This window comes from Pleurodeles waltl, chromosome 10 (assembly GCF_031143425.1).
Source record: "Pleurodeles waltl isolate 20211129_DDA chromosome 10, aPleWal1.hap1.20221129, whole genome shotgun sequence".
Lineage (NCBI taxonomy): Eukaryota > Metazoa > Chordata > Amphibia > Caudata > Salamandridae > Pleurodeles > Pleurodeles waltl.
Genome location: NC_090449.1, coordinates 13064505 through 13084822, shown reverse-complemented (window position 1 = coordinate 13084822; position 20318 = coordinate 13064505). Strand labels below are relative to the sequence as shown.

Below are 20318 nucleotides of genomic sequence, written 5' to 3'. Positions count from 1 at the left end.
GTGGGAGCACTTTTCATGAAACAATGATAAAAGGCTGAGATACGAACTTCCTGGAGTGCGATGGGTCACTCTGTTGAAGAAATTTACAAGAGTTTTGGTTGCTAACTCCTTCACCGGCAGCAAGAGCGCGCGATTTGTATGCGGCCATTTGGTGATTAACATATATATATATATATATATATATATATATATATACATATATATATATATATATATATATACACATATCATAGCCCTTGGATAGATATATCAATGCACTCAGGTAGATATATCAGAGTGCTCAGATAGATATAGCAGAGCCCTCATATATGTCAGTGCACTCAGGTATATATATCAGAGACCTCAAATAGATATATGAGAGCCCACTGAGAGATATACCCGAGCCCTTGGATAGATATATCAGAGTCCTCGGCTAGATATACCAGAGTCCTGCATAGACGTATTTGAGCACATTGATGGAAATATATATATATATATGTACATGCATACGTCTGTTAAAGCTCATGGAGAGCTATACCAGAGTCCTTAGATGGCTATATCAGGGCTCTCAGACGGCTATATCAGACCCAGGGTAGATATGTCAGAGCCCTGAGACAGCGATACCTCAGTTAGATATGTCGGAGCCCAGGGTATATACAGCAGAGCCTGAGACAGAGCTATCTCAGTTAGATCGATTGTATCCCCGGATAGATATACTAGAGCTGGGTAGATAAAATGAAGCTCTCATATAGATGTACTACAGTCCTTAGATATATCAGAGTCCTCTGATAGATATGTCAGAGTGCCCGAAACATGTAACAGAGGCCTGGCTGTATATATCAGAGCCCATGGTAGATATATCAGAGCTCTGAGATAGATTAATATATCAGAGCTTATGGATAGATATGTCAGAGCCAAGGGTAGACATATCAGAGCACTAGATAGACATAACAGGGCCAAAGGAGCTATATCTCCTCTCTGAAACAGAGATATCTGAGCTCTCAGGTGGATATATCAGTGCCCAGGGTATACATGTATCCGAGCCCAAACACAGACATGTCAGAGCCCTTATATATGTCAGAGTTCCCTGGTAGATATGGCAGAGTTCCCTGATGCACATATCAGAGACCTGGATAGATATATCAGAGCCCAGAGTAGATATATCAAAGCCCAGAGATAGATAAGTATATCAAAGCCCACTGGTAGATATCTCAGAGCTCTGTAGTAGGTATATCAGAGTCGCCTGATACATATATTGTAGCCATGAGATAGATATATTAGAGCCCTGGGATAGCTATATCAGAGCTTTCACATAGATATATCAAAACTCTGGATAGGTATATCAGAGCCATCCCAGGATAGGTATATCAAAGCCCTGCGATAGATAAGTATAAGATAAGTGTATTGGAGCCCTGGATAGATCTCTCAGAGCCCAGAGTAGATATATCAAAGTTTTGAGATAGATAAATATATCAGAGCCCTGGATATATATATCAGAGCCCAGGGTAGATATATCAAAGCCCTGAGATAGATAAATATGTATCACAGCCCAGGGTAGATATATCAAAGCCCTGAGATAGATAAATATATCAGAGCCCTGGATATATATATCAGAGCCCAGGGTAGATATATCAAAGCCCTGAGATAGATAAATATGTATCACAGCCCAGGGTAGATATATCAAAGCCCTGAGATAGATAAATATGTATCACAGCCCAGGGTAGATATATCAAAGCCCTGAGATAGATAAATATATCAGAGCCCTGGATATATATATCAGAGCCCAGGGTAGATATATCAAAGCCCTGAGATAGATAAATATGTATCACAGCCCAGGGTAGATATATCAAAGCCCTGAGATAGATAAATATATCAGAGCCCTGGATATATATATCAGAGCCCAGGGTAGATATATCAAAGCCCTGAGATAGATAAATATGTATCACAGCCCAGGGTAGATATATCAAAGCCCTGAGATAGATAAGTATATCAAAGCCCACCGGTAGATATCTCAGAGCTCTGTAGTAGGTATATCAGAGTCGCCTGATACATATATTGGAGCCATGAGATAGATATATTAGAGCCCTGGGATAGCTATATCAGAGCTTTCACATAGATATATCAAAACCCTGGATAGGTATATCAGAGCCAGCCCAGGGTAGGTATATCAAAGCCCTGCGATAGATAAGTATAAGATAAGTGTATTGGAGCCCTGGATAGATCTCTCAGAGCCCAGAGTAGATATATCAAAGTTTGAGATAGATAAATATATCAGAGCACTGGATATATATATCGGAGCCCAGGGTAGATATATCAAAGCCCTGAGATAGATAAATATATATCAGAGCCCAGGGTAGATATATCAAAGCCCTGAGATAGATAAATATGTATCACAGCCCAGGGTAGATATATCAGAGTCCAGAGTTAGTATACCAAAACCCTGAAATAGATCAGTATATCAGAGCCCACGGGTAGATTATCTCTGAGTCCTTTGGTATGTATATCATGGACTCCTGATACATATATCGGATCCCTGGGGTAGATATATCAGAGCCCAGGGTAGGTATATCATAGCCCTGAGATAGATACATGTACCAGAGCCCAGCATAGATATATAGAAGTCCTGAGATAGATACACATATAAGAGCCCTGGATAGATATATCAGAGCCCCCGATCGATCTATCACAACCCTGGATATATATAGCAGAGCCCTCTGACAGACAGATCAGAATCCCCAGGTAGCGCCGTCTGAACCTGCAGTTAGATATCAGAGCTCACAGACAGACATAGCAGAGCTCTGGACCGATATCTCACCCATATTCAAAAAGTACATGTTCACTCGTGTTCCTTTCCTCTTCCCTCCTCCTACGTCCTGACAGTAGGTGTCTACGTGTACATGTCATCTTTACGGTCAATGACCATTGTTTCACAACCTACATTACCCATCACCCAGGAGAGTATTATTCAAAATCACCCAAAATGCTTCCAAGGGTGCCAACAACAACTGCAACCAGGCCTGCACCATCCATTGCCTCGAGACCTCTGCTAACAGCTACCCAACAGAGCATTGTGGACAAGCCCCCACAGCCTGACCAACAATGCCAACAACAACTGCAACCAGGCCTTCACCATCCATTGCCTCGAGACCTCTGCTAACAGCTACCCAACAGAGCATTGTAGACAAGCCCCCACAGCCTGACCCACAATGCCAACAACAACTGCAACCAGGCCTTCACCATCCATTGCCTCGAGACCTCTGCTAACAGCTACCCAACAGAGCATTGTAGACAAGCCCCCACAGCCTGACCCACAATGCCAACAACAACTGCAACCAGGCCTTCACCATCCATTGCCTCAAGACCTCTGCTAACAGCTACCCAACAGAGCATTGTGGACAAGCCCCCACAGCCTGACCAACAATGCCAACAACAACTGCAACCAGGCCTTCACCAACCATTGCCTCGAGACCTCTGCTAACAGCTACCCAACAGAGCATTGTAGACAAGCCCCCACAGCCTGACCCACAAAGCCAACAACAACTGCAACCAGGCCTTCACCATCCATTGCCTCGAGACCTCTGCTAACAGCTACCCAACAGAGCATTGTAGACAAGCCCCCACAGCCTGACCCACAAAGCCAACAACAACTGCAACCAGGCCTTCACCATCCATTGCCTCACGACCTCTGCTAACAGCTACCCAACAGAGCATTGTGGACAAGCCCCCACAGCCTGACCCACAATGCCAACAACAACTGCAACCAGGCCTTCACCAACCATTGCCTCAAGACCTCTGCTAACAGCTACCCAACAGAGCATTGTGGACAAGCCCCCACAGCCTGACCAACAATGCCAACAACAACTGCAACCAGGCCTTCACCATCCATTGCCTCGAGACCTCTGCTAACAGCTACCCAACAGAGCATTGTAGACAAGCCCCCACAGCCTGACCCACAAAGCCAACAACAACTGCAACCAGGCCTTCACCATCCATTGCCTCACGACCTCTGCTAACAGCTACCCAACAGAGCATTGTGGACAAGCCCCCACAGCCTGACCAACAATGCCAACAACAACTGCAACCAGGCCTTCACCATCCATTGCCTCGAGACCTCTGCTAACAGCTACCCAACAGAGCATTGTGGACAAGCCCCCACAGCCTGACCAACAATGCCAACAACAACTGCAACCAGGCCTTCACCATCCATTGCCTCGAGACCTCTGCTAACAGCTACCCAACAGAGCATTGTAGACAAGCCCCCACAGCCTGACCCACAATGCCAACAACAACTGCAACCAGGCCTTCACCATCCATTGCCTCAAGACCTCTGCTAACAGCTACCCAACAGAGCATTGTAGACAAGCCCCCACAGCCTGACCCACAATGCCAACAACAACTGCAACCAGGCCTTCACCAACCATTGCCTCAAGACCTCTGCTAACAGCTACCCAACAGAGCATTGTGGACAAGCCCCCACAGCCTGACCAACAATGCCAACAACAACTGCAACCAGGCCTTCACCATCCATTGCCTCGAGACCTCTGCTAACAGCTACCCAACAGAGCATTGTAGACAAGCCCCCACAGCCTGACCCACAAAGCCAACAACAACTGCAACCAGGCCTTCACCATCCATTGCCTCACGACCTCTGCTAACAGCTACCCAACAGAGCATTGTGGACAAGCCCCCACAGCCTGACCCACAATGCCAACAACAACTGCAACCAGGCCTTCACCAACCATTGCCTCAAGACCTCTGCTAACAGCTACCCAACAGAGCATTGTGGACAAGCCCCCACAGCCTGACCAACAATGCCAACAACAACTGCAACCAGGCCTTCACCATCCATTGCCTCGAGACCTCTGCTAACAGCTACCCAACAGAGCATTGTAGACAAGCCCCCACAGCCTGACCCACAAAGCCAACAACAACTGCAACCAGGCCTTCACCATCCATTGCCTCACGACCTCTGCTAACAGCTACCCAACAGAGCATTGTGGACAAGCCCCCACAGCCTGACCAACAATGCCAACAACAACTGCAACCAGGCCTTCACCATCCATTGCCTCGAGACCTCTGCTAACAGCTACCCAACAGAGCATTGTGGACAAGCCCCCACAGCCTGACCAACAATGCCAACAACAACTGTACCAGGCCTTCACCATCCATTGCCTCGAGACCTCTGCTAACAGCTACCCAACAGAGCATTGTAGACAAGCCCCCACAGCCTGACCAACAATGCCAACAACAACTGCAACCAGGCCTTCACCATCCATTGCCTCGAGACCTCTGCTAACAGCTACCCAACAGAGCATTGTAGAAGAGCCCCCACAGCCTGACCCACAATGCCAACAACAGAATCAATGCCTTTCATGCCCAGCGCCTCAAGATTGCCGCTAACAACCACCCAAGAGGAAGCACCCAAAGCCTGACCAAGAGTGCCACCGACAACTGAAAGAAGGCCTTCATCCTCTATTGCTTATGGACAGCAAAGGACATTACCTTCAAGAGTGTTGAAGAATGTTGCAACCAAGACAGTCTATGTAGATATCCTCAAGGCTGCGGCTGACTTGCCTCAGCCTCTCAACATACAACAACTCTACAACCAAGAGTCAACTGGCCCAATTCATTCTAAGACCACCACCCACAAGCCATCTCTGAGGATCCATCTAAGACTACTGATGACACTCGCCCCAGAGTGTCCCTGGTAATTGCCTCAAGTTTACAGAAGTCAGAATGGAGTTTGCCGAAGGAGGCCTCTTCCTGCTGCGCTCCATGCTGCAGCGTGAACCCGTAACTCATTGTTAAAATCTGTTCCTTTGAAATCTGGATCAAGACACCCAAGTATCCTTGTAGGACAAAGAGGCAAGGCAGTTCAGTAACTGTCCATCCACCCATGTCTGCCCCCTTCGTTGTGAACAGGAGAGTGGGTTGGAATATCTTTGTTATGATGGGTCATGCATGGTAAGGTACCTAATACTGAAGGTTTGCAGCTGGGGCTATCGCATGCAGAACAACAATGCGTCGGTCTCTTCGAAAGCTGTTTCAGAATTAGAACTTCTCTGTGACCTCACACACCATGATGCAATGTACCTTTCTTGTCCTTCTTCTCCTCCTCTTCTCCTCCAGCACCAAGAAGGGTAAAAATGATGCCGGTCTGCGAATTCACCCCGACGGCCGTGACCACCATCCTCCCGGAGCCTTCCATGACGTGGGTACCTGGCAAACACAAGATGGAGAGGTAAGAAATACTCTCAAGAGGCGGTGAGTGGGCCAACTTTTCCCAGAGATGAATTGATGCAATGGGAGCATGGGAACTTTTCCAGGTGATCGGTGCCTCTGTAAGGCTGGTTTGGGAGGCTAGCAGTAGCCATACTGGACATTCAGGGGCATATTTACAAGCCCCTTGTGCAGCGGGTGCATCACTTTTTAAGACGCTCCGGCATTGCAGAGTGCAGACCCATACCGATGAGGCCATGCAAAGCCACTTTGCACTGCTTTTCATGGCCTCGTAGATATGGTGTAAGACAACGCAGTGCAAGTCACCGCGTTGCGTTACACTGCATCAGAGAGTGTTCCATGGGCGTTGCAGTGGGTTTTACAGCACCCATGGCTTTTGATTTATTCCCAGATTTAGAAAGACGTGTAAACCTGGGAATCTGGGAGTGTGTCAATACCATAGGCTTCCCCAGGGGAGACGTAACCAGGAGACATACTTTCATTGCTCCCCGTTGTTTCCTGTTTCCTGCATTCAGCAGCACACATAGGAAGAGGAAAAAAGCCTCCATGGATTGTTTTGGTGCAGGAAAGTGCCCCTTTCTGCACAAAGGCAATCCTGTCAACAATACAGACACCCTTGTACCACGGCGTAGGGGGGCCTGGGTTAGCAGTAGGCACCAAATTGTGCGTTGGGTGAAAGTACAGGAATGTACCATATCTCATTAATACGGTGCATTCCTGCCCTTTCACATTGGGGTAGGGCAGAGCACCAAGAGACTTGTGGCGCTGCCCTTCGCCAATTTTTTGTAAATATGCCCCCCAGTGACTATCGAGATCCGTCCCTATGTCCTGACAACAATGTCTTCCTCTAAAACTGCTCCTCACACCTGGCAGTCTTGACTGGACACCCTGGCCGGCGTAACTTGCTTGCACGGGAGGACCTAAAGGTGTTGCAGGAGAAGCCTGAGTGCTGCGGACACTTAGAAAGTTAGGTGTTAGAGTGACTTAGAATGTTCGGTGTTAGAGTGACTTAGAAAGTTAGGTGTTAGAGTGACTTAGAATGTTCGGTGTTAGAGTGACTTAGAATGTTCGGTGTTAGAGTGACTTAGAAAGTTAGGTGTTAGAGTGACTTAGAAAGTTAGGTGTTAGAGTGACTTAGAATGTTCGGTGTTAGAAAGACATAGAACATTAGGTGTTAGAATGATTTACAAAGTTCGGTGTTAGAAAGACATAGAACATTAGGTGTTAGAATGAGTTACAAAGTTAGGTGTTAGAAAGGGCCAGGGACATATCACCCAGGGCAAGGGCAGCTGACCAGGCCCTGCAGTTCCCCTTCTATCCCCTCATGGACATTGTGATGACCACCGGAGCTCTGCTCCCCACCTCTGGTTAGTACTGGCCAAGCTGGGGTTTTGGAGAAGCCAGTGAAAGCTGCTCTTTGAGTAGAATACCTTTGTAAGTTTCCCAAGACGTCACAGACAAGTTCTCAGGTGTGAGCAGAATGTCTTCAGTATCCCACAGGGGGCGCTGTTTACCAGTAACAAAGGTAAGACAGAAGCCCTTGATTTAAAGTTCAGTGTAACTTGGTGGTAATGGCAGATCCTCCGAATTCTGCTGGAGAAACAAACACTGGAATCTCCTCAACTACAAACTCAGCGATTGTCGACCTTTCACTGTTAGCTTCCCTCCAGATTTTACATTTACTTTCCAAATCGGTGAATTCTTTTCTACCACCTAACTTTAACTATGACTGGTCGAGAAACACTCGGTAAACTTGTACGACCCTCGCCCTGGAGAGACCCATTGAACCTGCCCTTTCATAGAGAGGCACCTGAGTGGACAGAAGTTAGCTAGTGTGCCAACAAGAGGCCCTGTGTGCCTAACAGAGACCCTTTGTACCCTGATGCGCCCTTGTGTGCACAGGGGAGACCCCATGTGCACAGACGAGTCCCTGTATGTCCAAAGGGGGCCCCGTGTGCCCAAAGGAAACCCCGTGTGCCCTAAGGAGACCCTGTGTGCACTGATGAGCCCTTGTGTGCTCAGTGGAGACCCCACGTGCACAGAAAAGTCCCTGTTTGCCCAAAGGAGGCCCTATGTGCTCTGATGAGTCATTGTATGCCCAAAGGAGGCCCTGTGTGCCCAAAGGCGGCCCTGTCTGCTCAAAGGAGACCCTGTGTTCCTTGATGAGCCCTTGGGTGGCCATAGGAGACCCCATGTTCACAGAGAACTCCCTGTTTGCCCAAAGGAGGCCCTGTATGCCCTGATGAGCTCTTGTGTGCACAAAGGGGATTCTGTGTGCTCTGATGAGCCCTTGTGTGCCCAAATATCGCCCCATGTGCCCAAGGAGACCTTGTGTGCTCTGATGAACTCTTATGTGCCCAAAGGAGATTCCATGTGCCCTGATGAGCCCTTGTGTACCCAGGATAGATCCCATGTGCACAGAGGAGTCTCTGTGGCCCAAAGGAGGCCCTGGGTCCCCTCAGGAGCCCCTGTGTACCCGGATGTGCCACCTGTATGCCCAGGCGGGACCACATGTGCCCAGAGAAGTACCTGTGTGCCCACAGGAAACACTATGCCCAAAGTAGCCCTTGGTTGTCCAGATATGCTTCAGAGTGCCTACAGGAGCCTATGCACCCCTGTGCCTAGATGAGTCCCTGTGTGCTCAGAGGAGCCTTTCTGTGCCCAGTGTGTGCCCAAAGGATCCCTTGCTTTTACAGAGGCGCACCGATGTTCCCAGAGGAGCCCCCACGTACCCATAGAAGGCCCCGTCGGTCCCTGTGGTCCCTGCCTGCACAGAGAAGACTCATTGTGCCTCAATGAGTTTCTATGTTCTCTATGGTGCCCCTATGTGCCTAAAGGAACCCTCGATTGGCGAGAGAAGCCCCTATGTGCACAGAGGAACCCCCATGTGTCTTGTGGATCCAGTGTTCCCCGAAGACCCTGTGTGCCCTGGGAAGCTCCTGTGTGGCCAGTGGAGCCCTTTTCTGCCCAGACAATACAGCGTTGTGCCCGTAGTAGCTCTTGTGAACAAAGGAGCCCTTGGGTAGAGACAGAAGTCTTTATATGCACAATGGAGCCTCCGTGTGTCCTGCGGATCTCAGTGTGCCACGAAGAGCCCCTGTGCCCGCACTGTTGATCCCCTATGTGGCCAGAGGAACCCGTCTGTTCACACACAAGTCCCAGTGTGCCCGGATGAGCTCCTCTGTACCCTAGAGAGGTGCCGGTGGCAGAATTAGCCCCTATGCACACAGGGAAGTCCCTATGTCACAGAGGAGCTGGACACTATCCTGCAAAGCCCAGTGTGCCCAGAAGACCCTCTGTGTGTCCTCTGAAGCCTCTGCGTGGCCAGAGGAGCTCCTTTCTGTACAAAAAAGATCACGTGTGCCCCAATGAGTCACTGTGGGAACAAATGAGCCCCTGTGTGCCAAGACGAGGCTACTTGTCTCAGGAGAGACCCAGTGAGTACAGGAGGGCCTCTCTGTGCCAAGTGAAGTCACCAGGAACTCAAGGGAGACCCCATGCGTACAGAGAGCCTCTGTGTGCCAAAAGAAGGCACCATGTGCTCAGAAGAGGCTGCATGGGAACAGAAGGGCCTCTGTGTGCCAAGTGAAGTCACCAGGAGCTCAGGGGAGACCCCATGCGTACAGAGAGCCTCTGTGTGCCAAAAGAAGGCACCATGTACTCTGGGGAGAGCCCCTGCGTATAGATGCGCGTCTGTGTGACTTAAGAAGTCTCGAGGAGTTCAGGGGAGACACCCTGCGTACAGAAGGGCCTATATGTGCCACGAAAGGCACCATGTACTCCTGGGAAACCCCATGCTTACTGAAGGGCCTCTGTGTGCCACAAAAGGCACCATGTACTCCGGGGAGACCCCATGCTTACAGAAGGGCCTCTTTGTGCCACGAAAGGTTCCATGTACTCCTGGGAGACCCCATGCGTACAGAAGGGCCTCTGTGTACCACGAAAGGCACCATGTACTCCAGGGAGACCTCATGCGTACAGAAGGGCCTCTGTGTGCCACGAAAGGCACCATGTACTCCCGGAAGGCCCCATGCGTACAGAAGGGCCTCTGTGTGCCAAGAAAGGCACCATGTACTCCGGGGAGACACCCTGCGTACAGAAGGGCCTCTGTGTGCCACGAAAGGCACCATGTACTCCAGGGAGACCCCATGCGTACAGAAGGGCCTCTGTGTGCCACGAAAGGCACCATGTACTCCAGTTTGACCCCATGCTTACAGAATGGCCACTGTGTGCCAAAAAAGGCACAATGTAGTCCTGGGAGACCCCATGCGTACAGAAAGGCCTCCATGTGCCACAAAAGGCACCATGTACTCCTGGGAGACCCCATGCGTATAGAAGGGCCTCTGTGTGCCACAAAAGGCATTATGTGCTCAGGGGAGACACCCTGCGTACATAAGGGCCTCTGTGTGCCACAAAAGGCACCATATACTCCCGGGAGACCCCATGCGTACAGAAGGGCCTCTGTGTGCCACAGCCCCATGTGAACAGAAGGGCCTCCGTGTGCCACAAAAGGCACCATGTACTCCCGGGAGACCCCATGCGTACAGAAGGGCCTCTGTGTGCCACAAAAGGCACCATGTATTCCTGGGAGACCCCATGCATACAGAAGGGCCTCCATGTGCCACAAAAGGCACCATGTACTCCCAGGAGACCCCATGCGTACAGAAGGGTCTTCGTGTGCCACAAAAGGCACCATGTGCTCTGGGGAGACCCCATGCGTACAGAAGAGCCTCCGTGTGCCACGAAAGGTACCATGTACTCTGGGGAGACCCCATGCGTACAGAAGGGCGTCTGTGTGCCACAAAAGGCATTATGTGCTCAGGGGAGATCCCACACTTTCAGAGGGGCGTCTTTGTGCAGAAAGATCTAACCATAAGCTATGGGGAGACCCCTTGCGTACAGAAGGGCCTCTGTGTGCCACGAAAGGCACCACGTACTCCGGGGAGACCCCATGCATACAGAAGGGCCTCTGTGTGCCATGAAAGGCACCATGTACTCCGGGGAGACCCCATGCTTATAGAAGGGCCTCTGTGTGCCACAAAGGCACCATGTACTCCTGGGAGACCCCATGCGTACAGAAGGGCCTCTGTGTGCCACGAAAGGCACCATGTACTCGGGGAGACCCCATGCTTACAGAAGGGCCTCTTTGTGCCACGAAAGGCACCATGTACTCCTGGGAGACCCCATGCGTACAGAAGGGCCTCTGTGTACCACGAAAGGCACCATGTACTCAAGGGAGACCCCATGCATACAGAAGGGCCTCTGTGTGCCACGAAAGGCACCATGTACTCCGGCGAGACACCCTGCGTACAGAAGGACCTCTGTGTGCCACGAAAGGCACCAGTTACTCCAGGGAGACCCCATGCATACAGAAGGGCCACTGTGTGCCACAAAAGGCACCGTTAACTCCTGGGAGACCCCATGCATACAGAAGGGCCTCTGTGTGCCATAAAAGGTATTATGTGCTCAGGGGAGATCCCATGCGTACAGAAGGGCCTCTGTGTGCCACAAAAGGCACCATGTAGTCCGAGGAGACCCCATGCATACAGAAGGGCCTCTGTGTGCCACGAAAGGCACCATGTACTCCCGGGAGACCCCATGCTTACAGAAGGGCCTCCGTGTGCCACAAAAGGTACCATGTACTAGTGGGGGATCACATGCGTACAGAAGGGCCTCTGTGTGCCAACAAAGTCATTATGTGCTCAGGGGAGATCCCGCGCTTTCAGAGGGGCCTCTTTGTGCAGAAAGAACTCATCATAAGCTATGGGGAGACCCCTTGCGTACAGAAGGGCCTCTGTGTGCCACGAAAGGCACCACGTACTCCGGGGAGACCCCATGCTTACAGAAGGGCCTCTGTGTGCCACGAAAGGCACCATGTACTCCGGGGAGACCCCATGCTTACAGAAGGGCCTCTGTGTGCCACGAAAGGCACCACGTACTCCGGGGAGACCCCATGCATAAAGAAGGACCTCTTTGTGCCAAGACACATTTTTATGCGCTCGGGGGAGACCCCAGGCGTACAGATGAGCCTGTGCGTGCCCAGACAAGCTCTACGTGCTCGGGGGAGACCCCATGTTCAAAGAGGAGCCCCGGAGCACCCCCGCGCACAACCACGCAGAAGTCAACTTCTGTATTTTCGAGAATCAGGAAGTGGCGAGTACTTGGTGCAGTGTCAGCGCGTGGGCGTGTGAATAATGAGGGATATTTTTATACATGTTCCGAGTCAGCCGCAGTCTTCTCTGTGGGGAAGAAAAACTGGGTCAAAGCCCCGGGGACACCGAACCGGCTTTGTTGTTGGTGTTAGTACTGTTCGAGGTCCAATGGGATGCTGAGCACTAACGAACCGGCCCCCCAGAACTGCAGTGTGGGCCTCCACGTGCTGTCCCAGTTCTAGGACCCAAGCAAAGCTCTTCCAATGCACCTCAGTCCTGACCTGCTGCTCCCCCCTATTGCTCCAGTACTTGGACCCAAGCGCAGCTCTCCCAATGCACCTCAGTCCTGACCTGCTGCACCCCTATTGCTCCAACAGGGACCCAAGCACAGCTCTCCCAATGCACCTCAGTCCTGACCTGCTGCGCCCCCTACTGCTCCAACAGGGACCCAAGCGCAGCTCTTCCAATGCACCTCAGTCCTGACCTGCTGCACCCCTACTGCTCCAACAGGGACCCAAGCGCAGCTCTTCCAATGCACCTCAGTGCTGACCTGCTGCACCCCCTATTGCTCCAGTACTTGGACCCAAGCACAGCTCTTCCAATGCACCTCGGTCCTGACCTGCTGCCCCCTGCTGTTGCAGTCCTGGGGCCCAAGCACAGCTCTTCACATGCACCTCAGTCCTGACCTGCTGCTCCCCTAATGCTCCAGTACTGGGGCCCAACCACAGCTCTGCCGATGCACCTCAGTCCTTACCTGCTGCTCCCCTGATGCTTCAGTACTGGGACCCAACCACAGCTCTTCCAATGCACCTCAGTTCTGACCTGCAGCACCCCCTACTGTTTCAGTACTAGAACCCACACAGGTCTGCCAGTGCACCTCAGTCCTGACCTGTTGCACCCCTACTGCTCCGGTACTTGAACCAAAGCACAGCTCTTCCAATACACCTTCTGACTTGCAGCCCCACCTGCTGTTGCTGTACTGGGACCCAAGCGCAGCTCTCCCAATGCACCTCAGCCCTTACCTGCTGCACCCTCTGCTGTTTCAGTACCAGAACACACACAGCTCTTCCAATGCACCTCAATCCTGGCCTGCAGCATCCTCTACTGCTCCAGTACTCGGACCCAATCACAGCTCTTCCAATGCACCTCAGTCCTGACCTGCAGCATCCTCTACTGCTCCAGTACTCGGACCCAATCACAGCTCTTCCAATGCACCACAGTCCTGATCTGCTGCTCCCCTACTGCTCCAGTACTGGGACTCAAGCACAGCTCTTCAAATGCACCTCAGTCCTGATCTGCTGCTCCCCTACTGCTCCAGTATTGGGACTCAAACAAAGCTCTTCCAATGCACCTCAGCCCTGACCTGCAGCGTCGCCTCCTGTTCCGGTTCTGGGACCCAAGCGCAGCTCTTCTAATGCGCCTCAGTCCTGACTGGCTGCTCCCCCCTATTGCTCCAACAGGGACCCAAGCGCAGCTCTCCCGATGCACCTCAGTCTTGACCTGCTGCACCCCTTTGCTGTTCTAGTACTGGGGCCCAAGCAGAGCTCTTCACATGCACCTCAGTCCTGACCTGCTGCTCCCCCCTATTGCTCCAACAGGGACCCAAGCAAAGCTCTTCCAATGCACCTCAGCCCTCACCTGCTGCACCCCCTGCTGTTCCAGTACCAGAACCTACACAGCTCTGCCAGTGCACCTCAGTACTGAACGTTTGCACCCCTACTGCTCGGGTACTTGAACCCAAGCACAGCTCTTCCAATGCACCACAGTCCTGACCTGCTGCTCCCCCTATTGCTCCAGTACTGGGACTCAAGCACAGCTCTTCAAATGCACCTCAGTCCTGATCTGCTGCTCCCCTACTGCTCCAGTACTGGGACCCAAGCACAGCTCTTCCGATGCACCTCAGTCCTGACCTGCTGCACCCCTACTGCTCCAGTACTAGGACCCAAGTACAGCTCTTCCAGTGCACCTCAGTCCTCACCTGCTGCACCCCTGCTGTTTCAGTACCAGAACACACACAACTCTGCCAGTGCACCTCAGTCCTGACCTGTTGCACCCCTACTGCTCCGGTACTTGAACCAAAGCACAGCTCTTCCAAAGCACCTCAGTCCTGCAGCCCCCCTGCTGTTCCAGTACTGGGACCCAAGCACAGCTCTTCCAATGCACCTCAGTCCTGACCTGCAGCATCCTCTACTGCTCCAGTACTTGGACCCAAGCACAACTCTACTAATGCACCTCAGTCCTGACCTGCAGCATCCTCTACTGCTCCAGTACTCGGACCGAAGTACAGCTCTTCCAATGTACCTTGGGCCTGACCTGTTGCACCCCCTACTGCTCCAATACTTGGACCCAAGCACAACTCTTCCAATGCACCTCAGTCCTGACCTGCTGCTCCCCTACTGCTCCAGTACTGGAACCCAAGCACAGCTCTTCCAATGCACCTCAGTCCTGATCTGCTGCTCCCCTACTGCTCCAGTACTGGGACCCAAGTACAGCTCTTCAAATGCACCTCGGGCCTGACCTGCTGCACCCCTACTGCTCCAGTACTGGGACCCAACCACAGCTCTTCCAATGCACCTCAGTTCTGACCTGCAGCACCCCCTACAACTCCAGTACTTGGACCCAAGCACTGCTCTTCCAATGCACCTCAGTCCTGACCTGCTGCACCCCTCCTGTTCTGGTTGTGGGACTCAACCACAGCTCCTCCATTGCACCTCAGTTCTGACCTGCAGCACCCCCTACAGCTCCAGTACCTGGACCCAAACACAGCTCTTCCAATGCAACTCAGTCCTGACCTGCTGCACCCCTACTGTTCCGGTACTGGGACGCAAGCACATCTCTTCCAATGCACCTCAGTCCTGACCTGCAGCACCCCCTTGTGTTCCAGTACTTGGACCCAAGGGCAGCTCTTCCAGTGCACCCCAGTCCTGACCTACTGCACCACTTAGTGCTCCAGTACTGGGACCCAAGCACAGCTCTTCCAATGCACCTCAGTCCTGACCTGCAGCACCCCCTACTGTTCCAGCCTTTGGACCCAAGCACAGCTCTTCCAATGCACCTCAGTCCTGACCTGCCGCACCCCCTACTGTTCCAGCCTTTGGACCCAAGCACAGCTCTTCCAATGCACCTCAGTCCTGACCTGCCGCACCCCCTACTGTTCCAGCCTTTGGACCCAAGTGCAGCTCATCCAGTGCGCCTCAGTCCTGACCTGCAGCACCCCTACTGCTCCAGTACTGGGACCGAAGCACAGCTGTGCCAATGCACCCCAGTCCTGATCTGCTGCTCCCCTACTGCTCCAGTATTGGGACTCAAGCAAAGCTCTTCCAATACACCTCAGCCCTGACCTGCAGCGTCGCCTCCTGTTCCGGTTCTGGGACCCAAGCGCAGCTCTTCTAATGCACCTCAGTCCTGACTGGCTGCTCCCCCCTATTGCTCCAACAGGGACCCAAGCGCAGCTCTCCCGATGCACATCAGTCTTGACCTGCTGCACCCCTTTGCTGTTCTAGTACTGGGGCCCAAGCAGAGCTCTTCACATGCACCTCAGTCCTGACCTGCTGCTCCCCCTATTGCTCCAACAGGGACCCAAGCAAAGCTCTTCCAATGCACCTCAGCCCTCACCTGCTGCACCCCCTGCTGTTCCAGTACCAGAACCCACACAGCTCTGCCAGTGCACCTCAGTACTGAACGTTTGCACCCCTACTGCTCGGGTACTTGAACCCAAGCACAGCTCTTCCAATGCATCACAGTCCTGACCTGCTGCTCCCCCTATTGCTCCAGTACTGGGACTCAAGCACAGCTCTTCAAATGCACCTCAGTCCTGATCTGCTGCTCCCCTACTGCTCCAGTACTGGGACCCAAGCACAGCTCTTCCGATGCACCTCAGTCCTGACCTGCTGCACCCCTACTGCTCCAGTACTAGGACCCAAGTACAGCTCTTCCAGTGCACATCAGTCCTCACCTGCTGCACCCCTGCTGTTTCAGTACTAGAACCCACACAACTCTGCCAGTGCACCTCAGTCCTGACCTGTTGCACCCCTATTGCTCCGGTACTTGAACCAAAGCACAGCTCTTCCAAAGCACCTCAGTCCTGCAGCCCCCCTGCTGTTCCAGTACTGGGACCCAAGCACAGCTCTTCCAATGCACCTCAGTCCTGACCTGCAGCATCCTCTACTGCTCCAGTACTTGGACCCAAGCACAACTCTACTAATGCACCTCAGTCCTGACCTGCAGCATCCTCTACTGCTCCAGTACTCGGACCCAAGTACAGCTCTTCCAATGTACCTTGGGCCTGACCTGTTGCACCCCCTACTGCTCCAATACTTGGACCCAAGCACAACTCTTCCAATGCACCTCAGTCCTGACCTGCTGCTCCCCTACTGCTCCAGTACTGGAACCCAAGCACAGCTCTTCCAATGCACCTCAGTCCTGATCTGCTGCTCCCCTACTGCTCCAGTACTGGGACCCAAGTACAGCTCTTCAAATGCACCTCGGGCCTGACCTGCTGCACCCCTACTGCTCCAGTACTGGGACCCAACCACAGCTCTTCCAATGCACCTCAGTTCTGACCTGCAGCACCCCCTACAACTCCAGTACTTGGACCCAAGCACAGCTCTTCCAATGCACCTCAGTCCTGACCTGCTGCACCCCTCCTGTTCTGGTTGTGGGACTCAACCACAGCTCCTCCATTGCACCTCAGTTCTGACCTGCAGCACCCCCTACAGCTCCAGTACCTGGACCCAAACACAGCTCTTCCAATGCAACTCAGTCCTGACCTGCTGCACCCCTACTGTTCCGGTACTGGGACGCAAGCACATCTCTTCCAATGCACCTCAGTCCTGACCTGCAGCACCCCCTTGTGTTCCAGTACTTGGACCCAAGGGCAGCTCTTCCAGTGCACCCCAGTCCTGACCTACTGCACCACTTAGTGCTCCAGTACTGGGACCCAAGCACAGCTCTTCCAATGCACCTCAGTCCTGACCTGCAGCACCCCCTACTGTTCCAGCCTTTGGACCCAAGCACAGCTCTTCCAATGCACCTCAGTCCTGACCTGCCGCACCCCCTACTGTTCCAGCCTTTGGACCCAAGCACAGCTCTTCCAATGCACCTCAGTCCTGACCTGCCGCACCCCCTACTGTTCCAGCCTTTGGACCCAAGTGCAGCTCATCCAGTGCGCCTCAGTCCTGACCTGCAGCACCCCTACTGCTCCAGTACTGGGCCGAAGCACAGCTCTGCCAATGCACCCCAGTCCTGACCTGCTGCACCCCTACTGCTCCAGTACTGGGACCCAAGCGCAGCTCTTCCAGTGCGCCTCAGACCTGTTAATGAAGAACCAAATCAAAGCCAAAGGTATGAGGTCAAATTTATTGGCTGATTTAGGTCTTGGCGGAGGGGAATTCATTCTCCGTCACAAACATGACGGATATCCCATTCGCCATATTACAATCCCAATATATCTTATGAAGATCGTAATACGGAGGACGGGATTTCCATCACGTTGTAACTGAGTAGTCCCTCCACTGAGATCTAAATCAAGCCCATCATTTTTTCTAGATAGAGTCCTAATATTAATTCAATGGTATTCTAAACCTTGCCAACACGTTTCATGAATAACCACCATTGCTTGTTCAGGGCAAACCAATTTCCAAATTCACAACGTAATCCCAGTCTCTTCAGCTGCAAAAGTCCATAATCGTGTTAGATCATATTAAGAATGCGTATGGGAAAGGTGACCTTTGGTGACCTCTTAAGGTATTGGGCCACCAACAAGGATCTAAATGGCCTTGTGATTGATATCAAACCTTGCTCTCGCTCAACTGGGGTTCCAACCTTTGTGTGATATCTCGCCTTGCCCTCACCTGATATCAGGTTGGGGACCCAACTGGTGAGGGATATCTGCTTGCTCTCACTCACCTGACAGCAGCATGGGGACACAACCAGTGAGGGATATCACTGCTTGCTCTCGCTCACCTGACAGCAGCATGGGGACACAACTAGTGAGGGATATCAGTGCTTGCTCTCGCTCACCTGATATCAGGTTGGGGACCCAACTGGTGAGGGATATCTGCTTGCTCTCACTCACCTGACAGCAGCATGGGGACACAACCAGTGAGGGATATCACTGCTTGCTCTCGCTCACCTGACAGCAGCATGGGGACACAACTAGTGAGGGATATCAGTGCTTGCTCTCGCTCACCTGACAGCAGCATGGGGACCCAACCAGTGAGGGATATCACTGCTTGCTCTCGCTCACCTGACAGCAGCATGGGTACCCAACCAGTGAGGGATATCACTGCTTGCTCTCACCTGATAGCAGGTTGGGGACCCAACCAGTGAGGGATATCAGTGCTTGCTCTCACCTGACAGCAGCATGGGGACCCAACTGGTGAGGGATATCACTGCTTGCTCTCGCTCACCTGACAGCAGCATGGGGACCCAACTAGTGAGGGATATCAGTGCTTGCTCTCAGCCAACTGACAGCAGCATGGGGACACAACCAGTGAGGGATATCAGTGCTTGCTCTCGCTCACCTGACAGCAGCATGGGGACCCAACTAGTGAGGGATATCACTGCTTGCTCTCGCTCACCTGACAGCAGCATGGGGACCCAACCAGTGAGGGATATCACTGCTTGCTCTTGGCCAACTGACAGCAGCATGGGGACACAGCCAGTGAGGGATATCACTGCTTGCTCTCACCTGATAGCAGGTTGGGGACCCAACCAGTGAGGGATATCAGTGCTTGCTCTCGCTCACCTGACAGCAGCATGGGGTCCTTCTCCACTGATTTGCGCACATGGTCAGACTCCCCGGTCAACGAGCTCTCATCAATCTTCAAGTCGTTCCCCTGGATCAGAACACCATCAGCGGGCAGCAAGTCGCCTGGCAGGGACATTAGAGGAGATGGAAAGTCAGGTACAGCCAGTCTGAGCCCACCTCTCTGCAACACCAGGTATACATGTTTTAATTTTTATAGCGCTAAGAAGGCAATAAGAGCAGCGGCCTCCATTCATTAGTAGGTACTCAGGAGCTCTGGTGTGATAATGACATGTAACTAAACGTGTACTCAGCTACACATAACATTTAGAAGAGTAACTCAGATTCAACTTATGAACAATCTATTGTGCAAAAGTAAATTAAAACACAAACATAAACACAATTATACACAAAATCACAAACGTGCATTTACAAGTAAACATCAATCCAACCAAAATCTAAACATAAACATAAGTATTAACTTAATCATAAATGGAAACATAATCACAATTAAAATGTAAACTTAAACAGAGTCAGCAATCCAAATACAAATGTAAACCCACCATAAACCTAAGCATGACCACAACCAAAATGGAAACAAACACAATCATAAATACAACCATAAAAACAACAACATGTCACCACAAAAACAAACACAACCAAAATTGAAACAAACATAATCATAAATACAAACAAAAAACAACAATATGTCAACACAAAGACAAACACAACCAAAATGTATACACTCATAATCATAAATACAAAAATAAACAACAACATGTCAACACAAAGACAAACACAATCAGAAATCTAAAGGTCACAAACCTAAGCATGAATTAACCAAAATATGAACAAAGGGCCAGATGTACCAAAGGATTTTACCCATTCTGTGTCTATGGGAAAAAGCTTTCGTACATATGGCCCAAAGTCCTTAACATTAACCCAGTGCTTAATTTGAGCTGGTGGTTTCTGGTGTCATTTTTGTGGACCTTAATTTTGTGCAGCAGATATTGCCCGTGAGCAAGAGAGGGAAAAACACAAAAAGCGAAAAGACGGCAAGGAGACCAACAGAGAAGCCTGCACAAAGGGAGAAAGCAGGAGACTGCAAGAGTGAGATGAAGGGGCAGAGAGTGTCTGGTGGTGGATGAAAGAGGCCTGAGGTGGAATCAAGACTACACAGCCTTGGTATTCGGCCTGCT

The 20318-nt window shown here is 51.6% G+C and overlaps 1 protein-coding gene across 13 annotated transcripts in view; it reads right to left on the bottom strand.

Moving 5' to 3' along the window:
* ATP2B3 (ATPase plasma membrane Ca2+ transporting 3) overlaps nucleotides 1-20318 on the bottom strand; it is a 536302-nt gene that overhangs the window by 150503 nt on the left and 365481 nt on the right. For all 13 annotated transcript variants that reach the window (XM_069209397.1, XM_069209399.1, XM_069209393.1 and 10 more), the window contains 2 exons: nucleotides 19120-19245; nucleotides 6073-6198 (listed from right to left, as the gene is read on the bottom strand). In XM_069209397.1, coding sequence (XP_069065498.1) covers nucleotides 6073-6198; nucleotides 19120-19245 — 252 coding nt within the window. The remainder of the gene's footprint in view (nucleotides 1-6072; nucleotides 6199-19119; nucleotides 19246-20318) is intronic.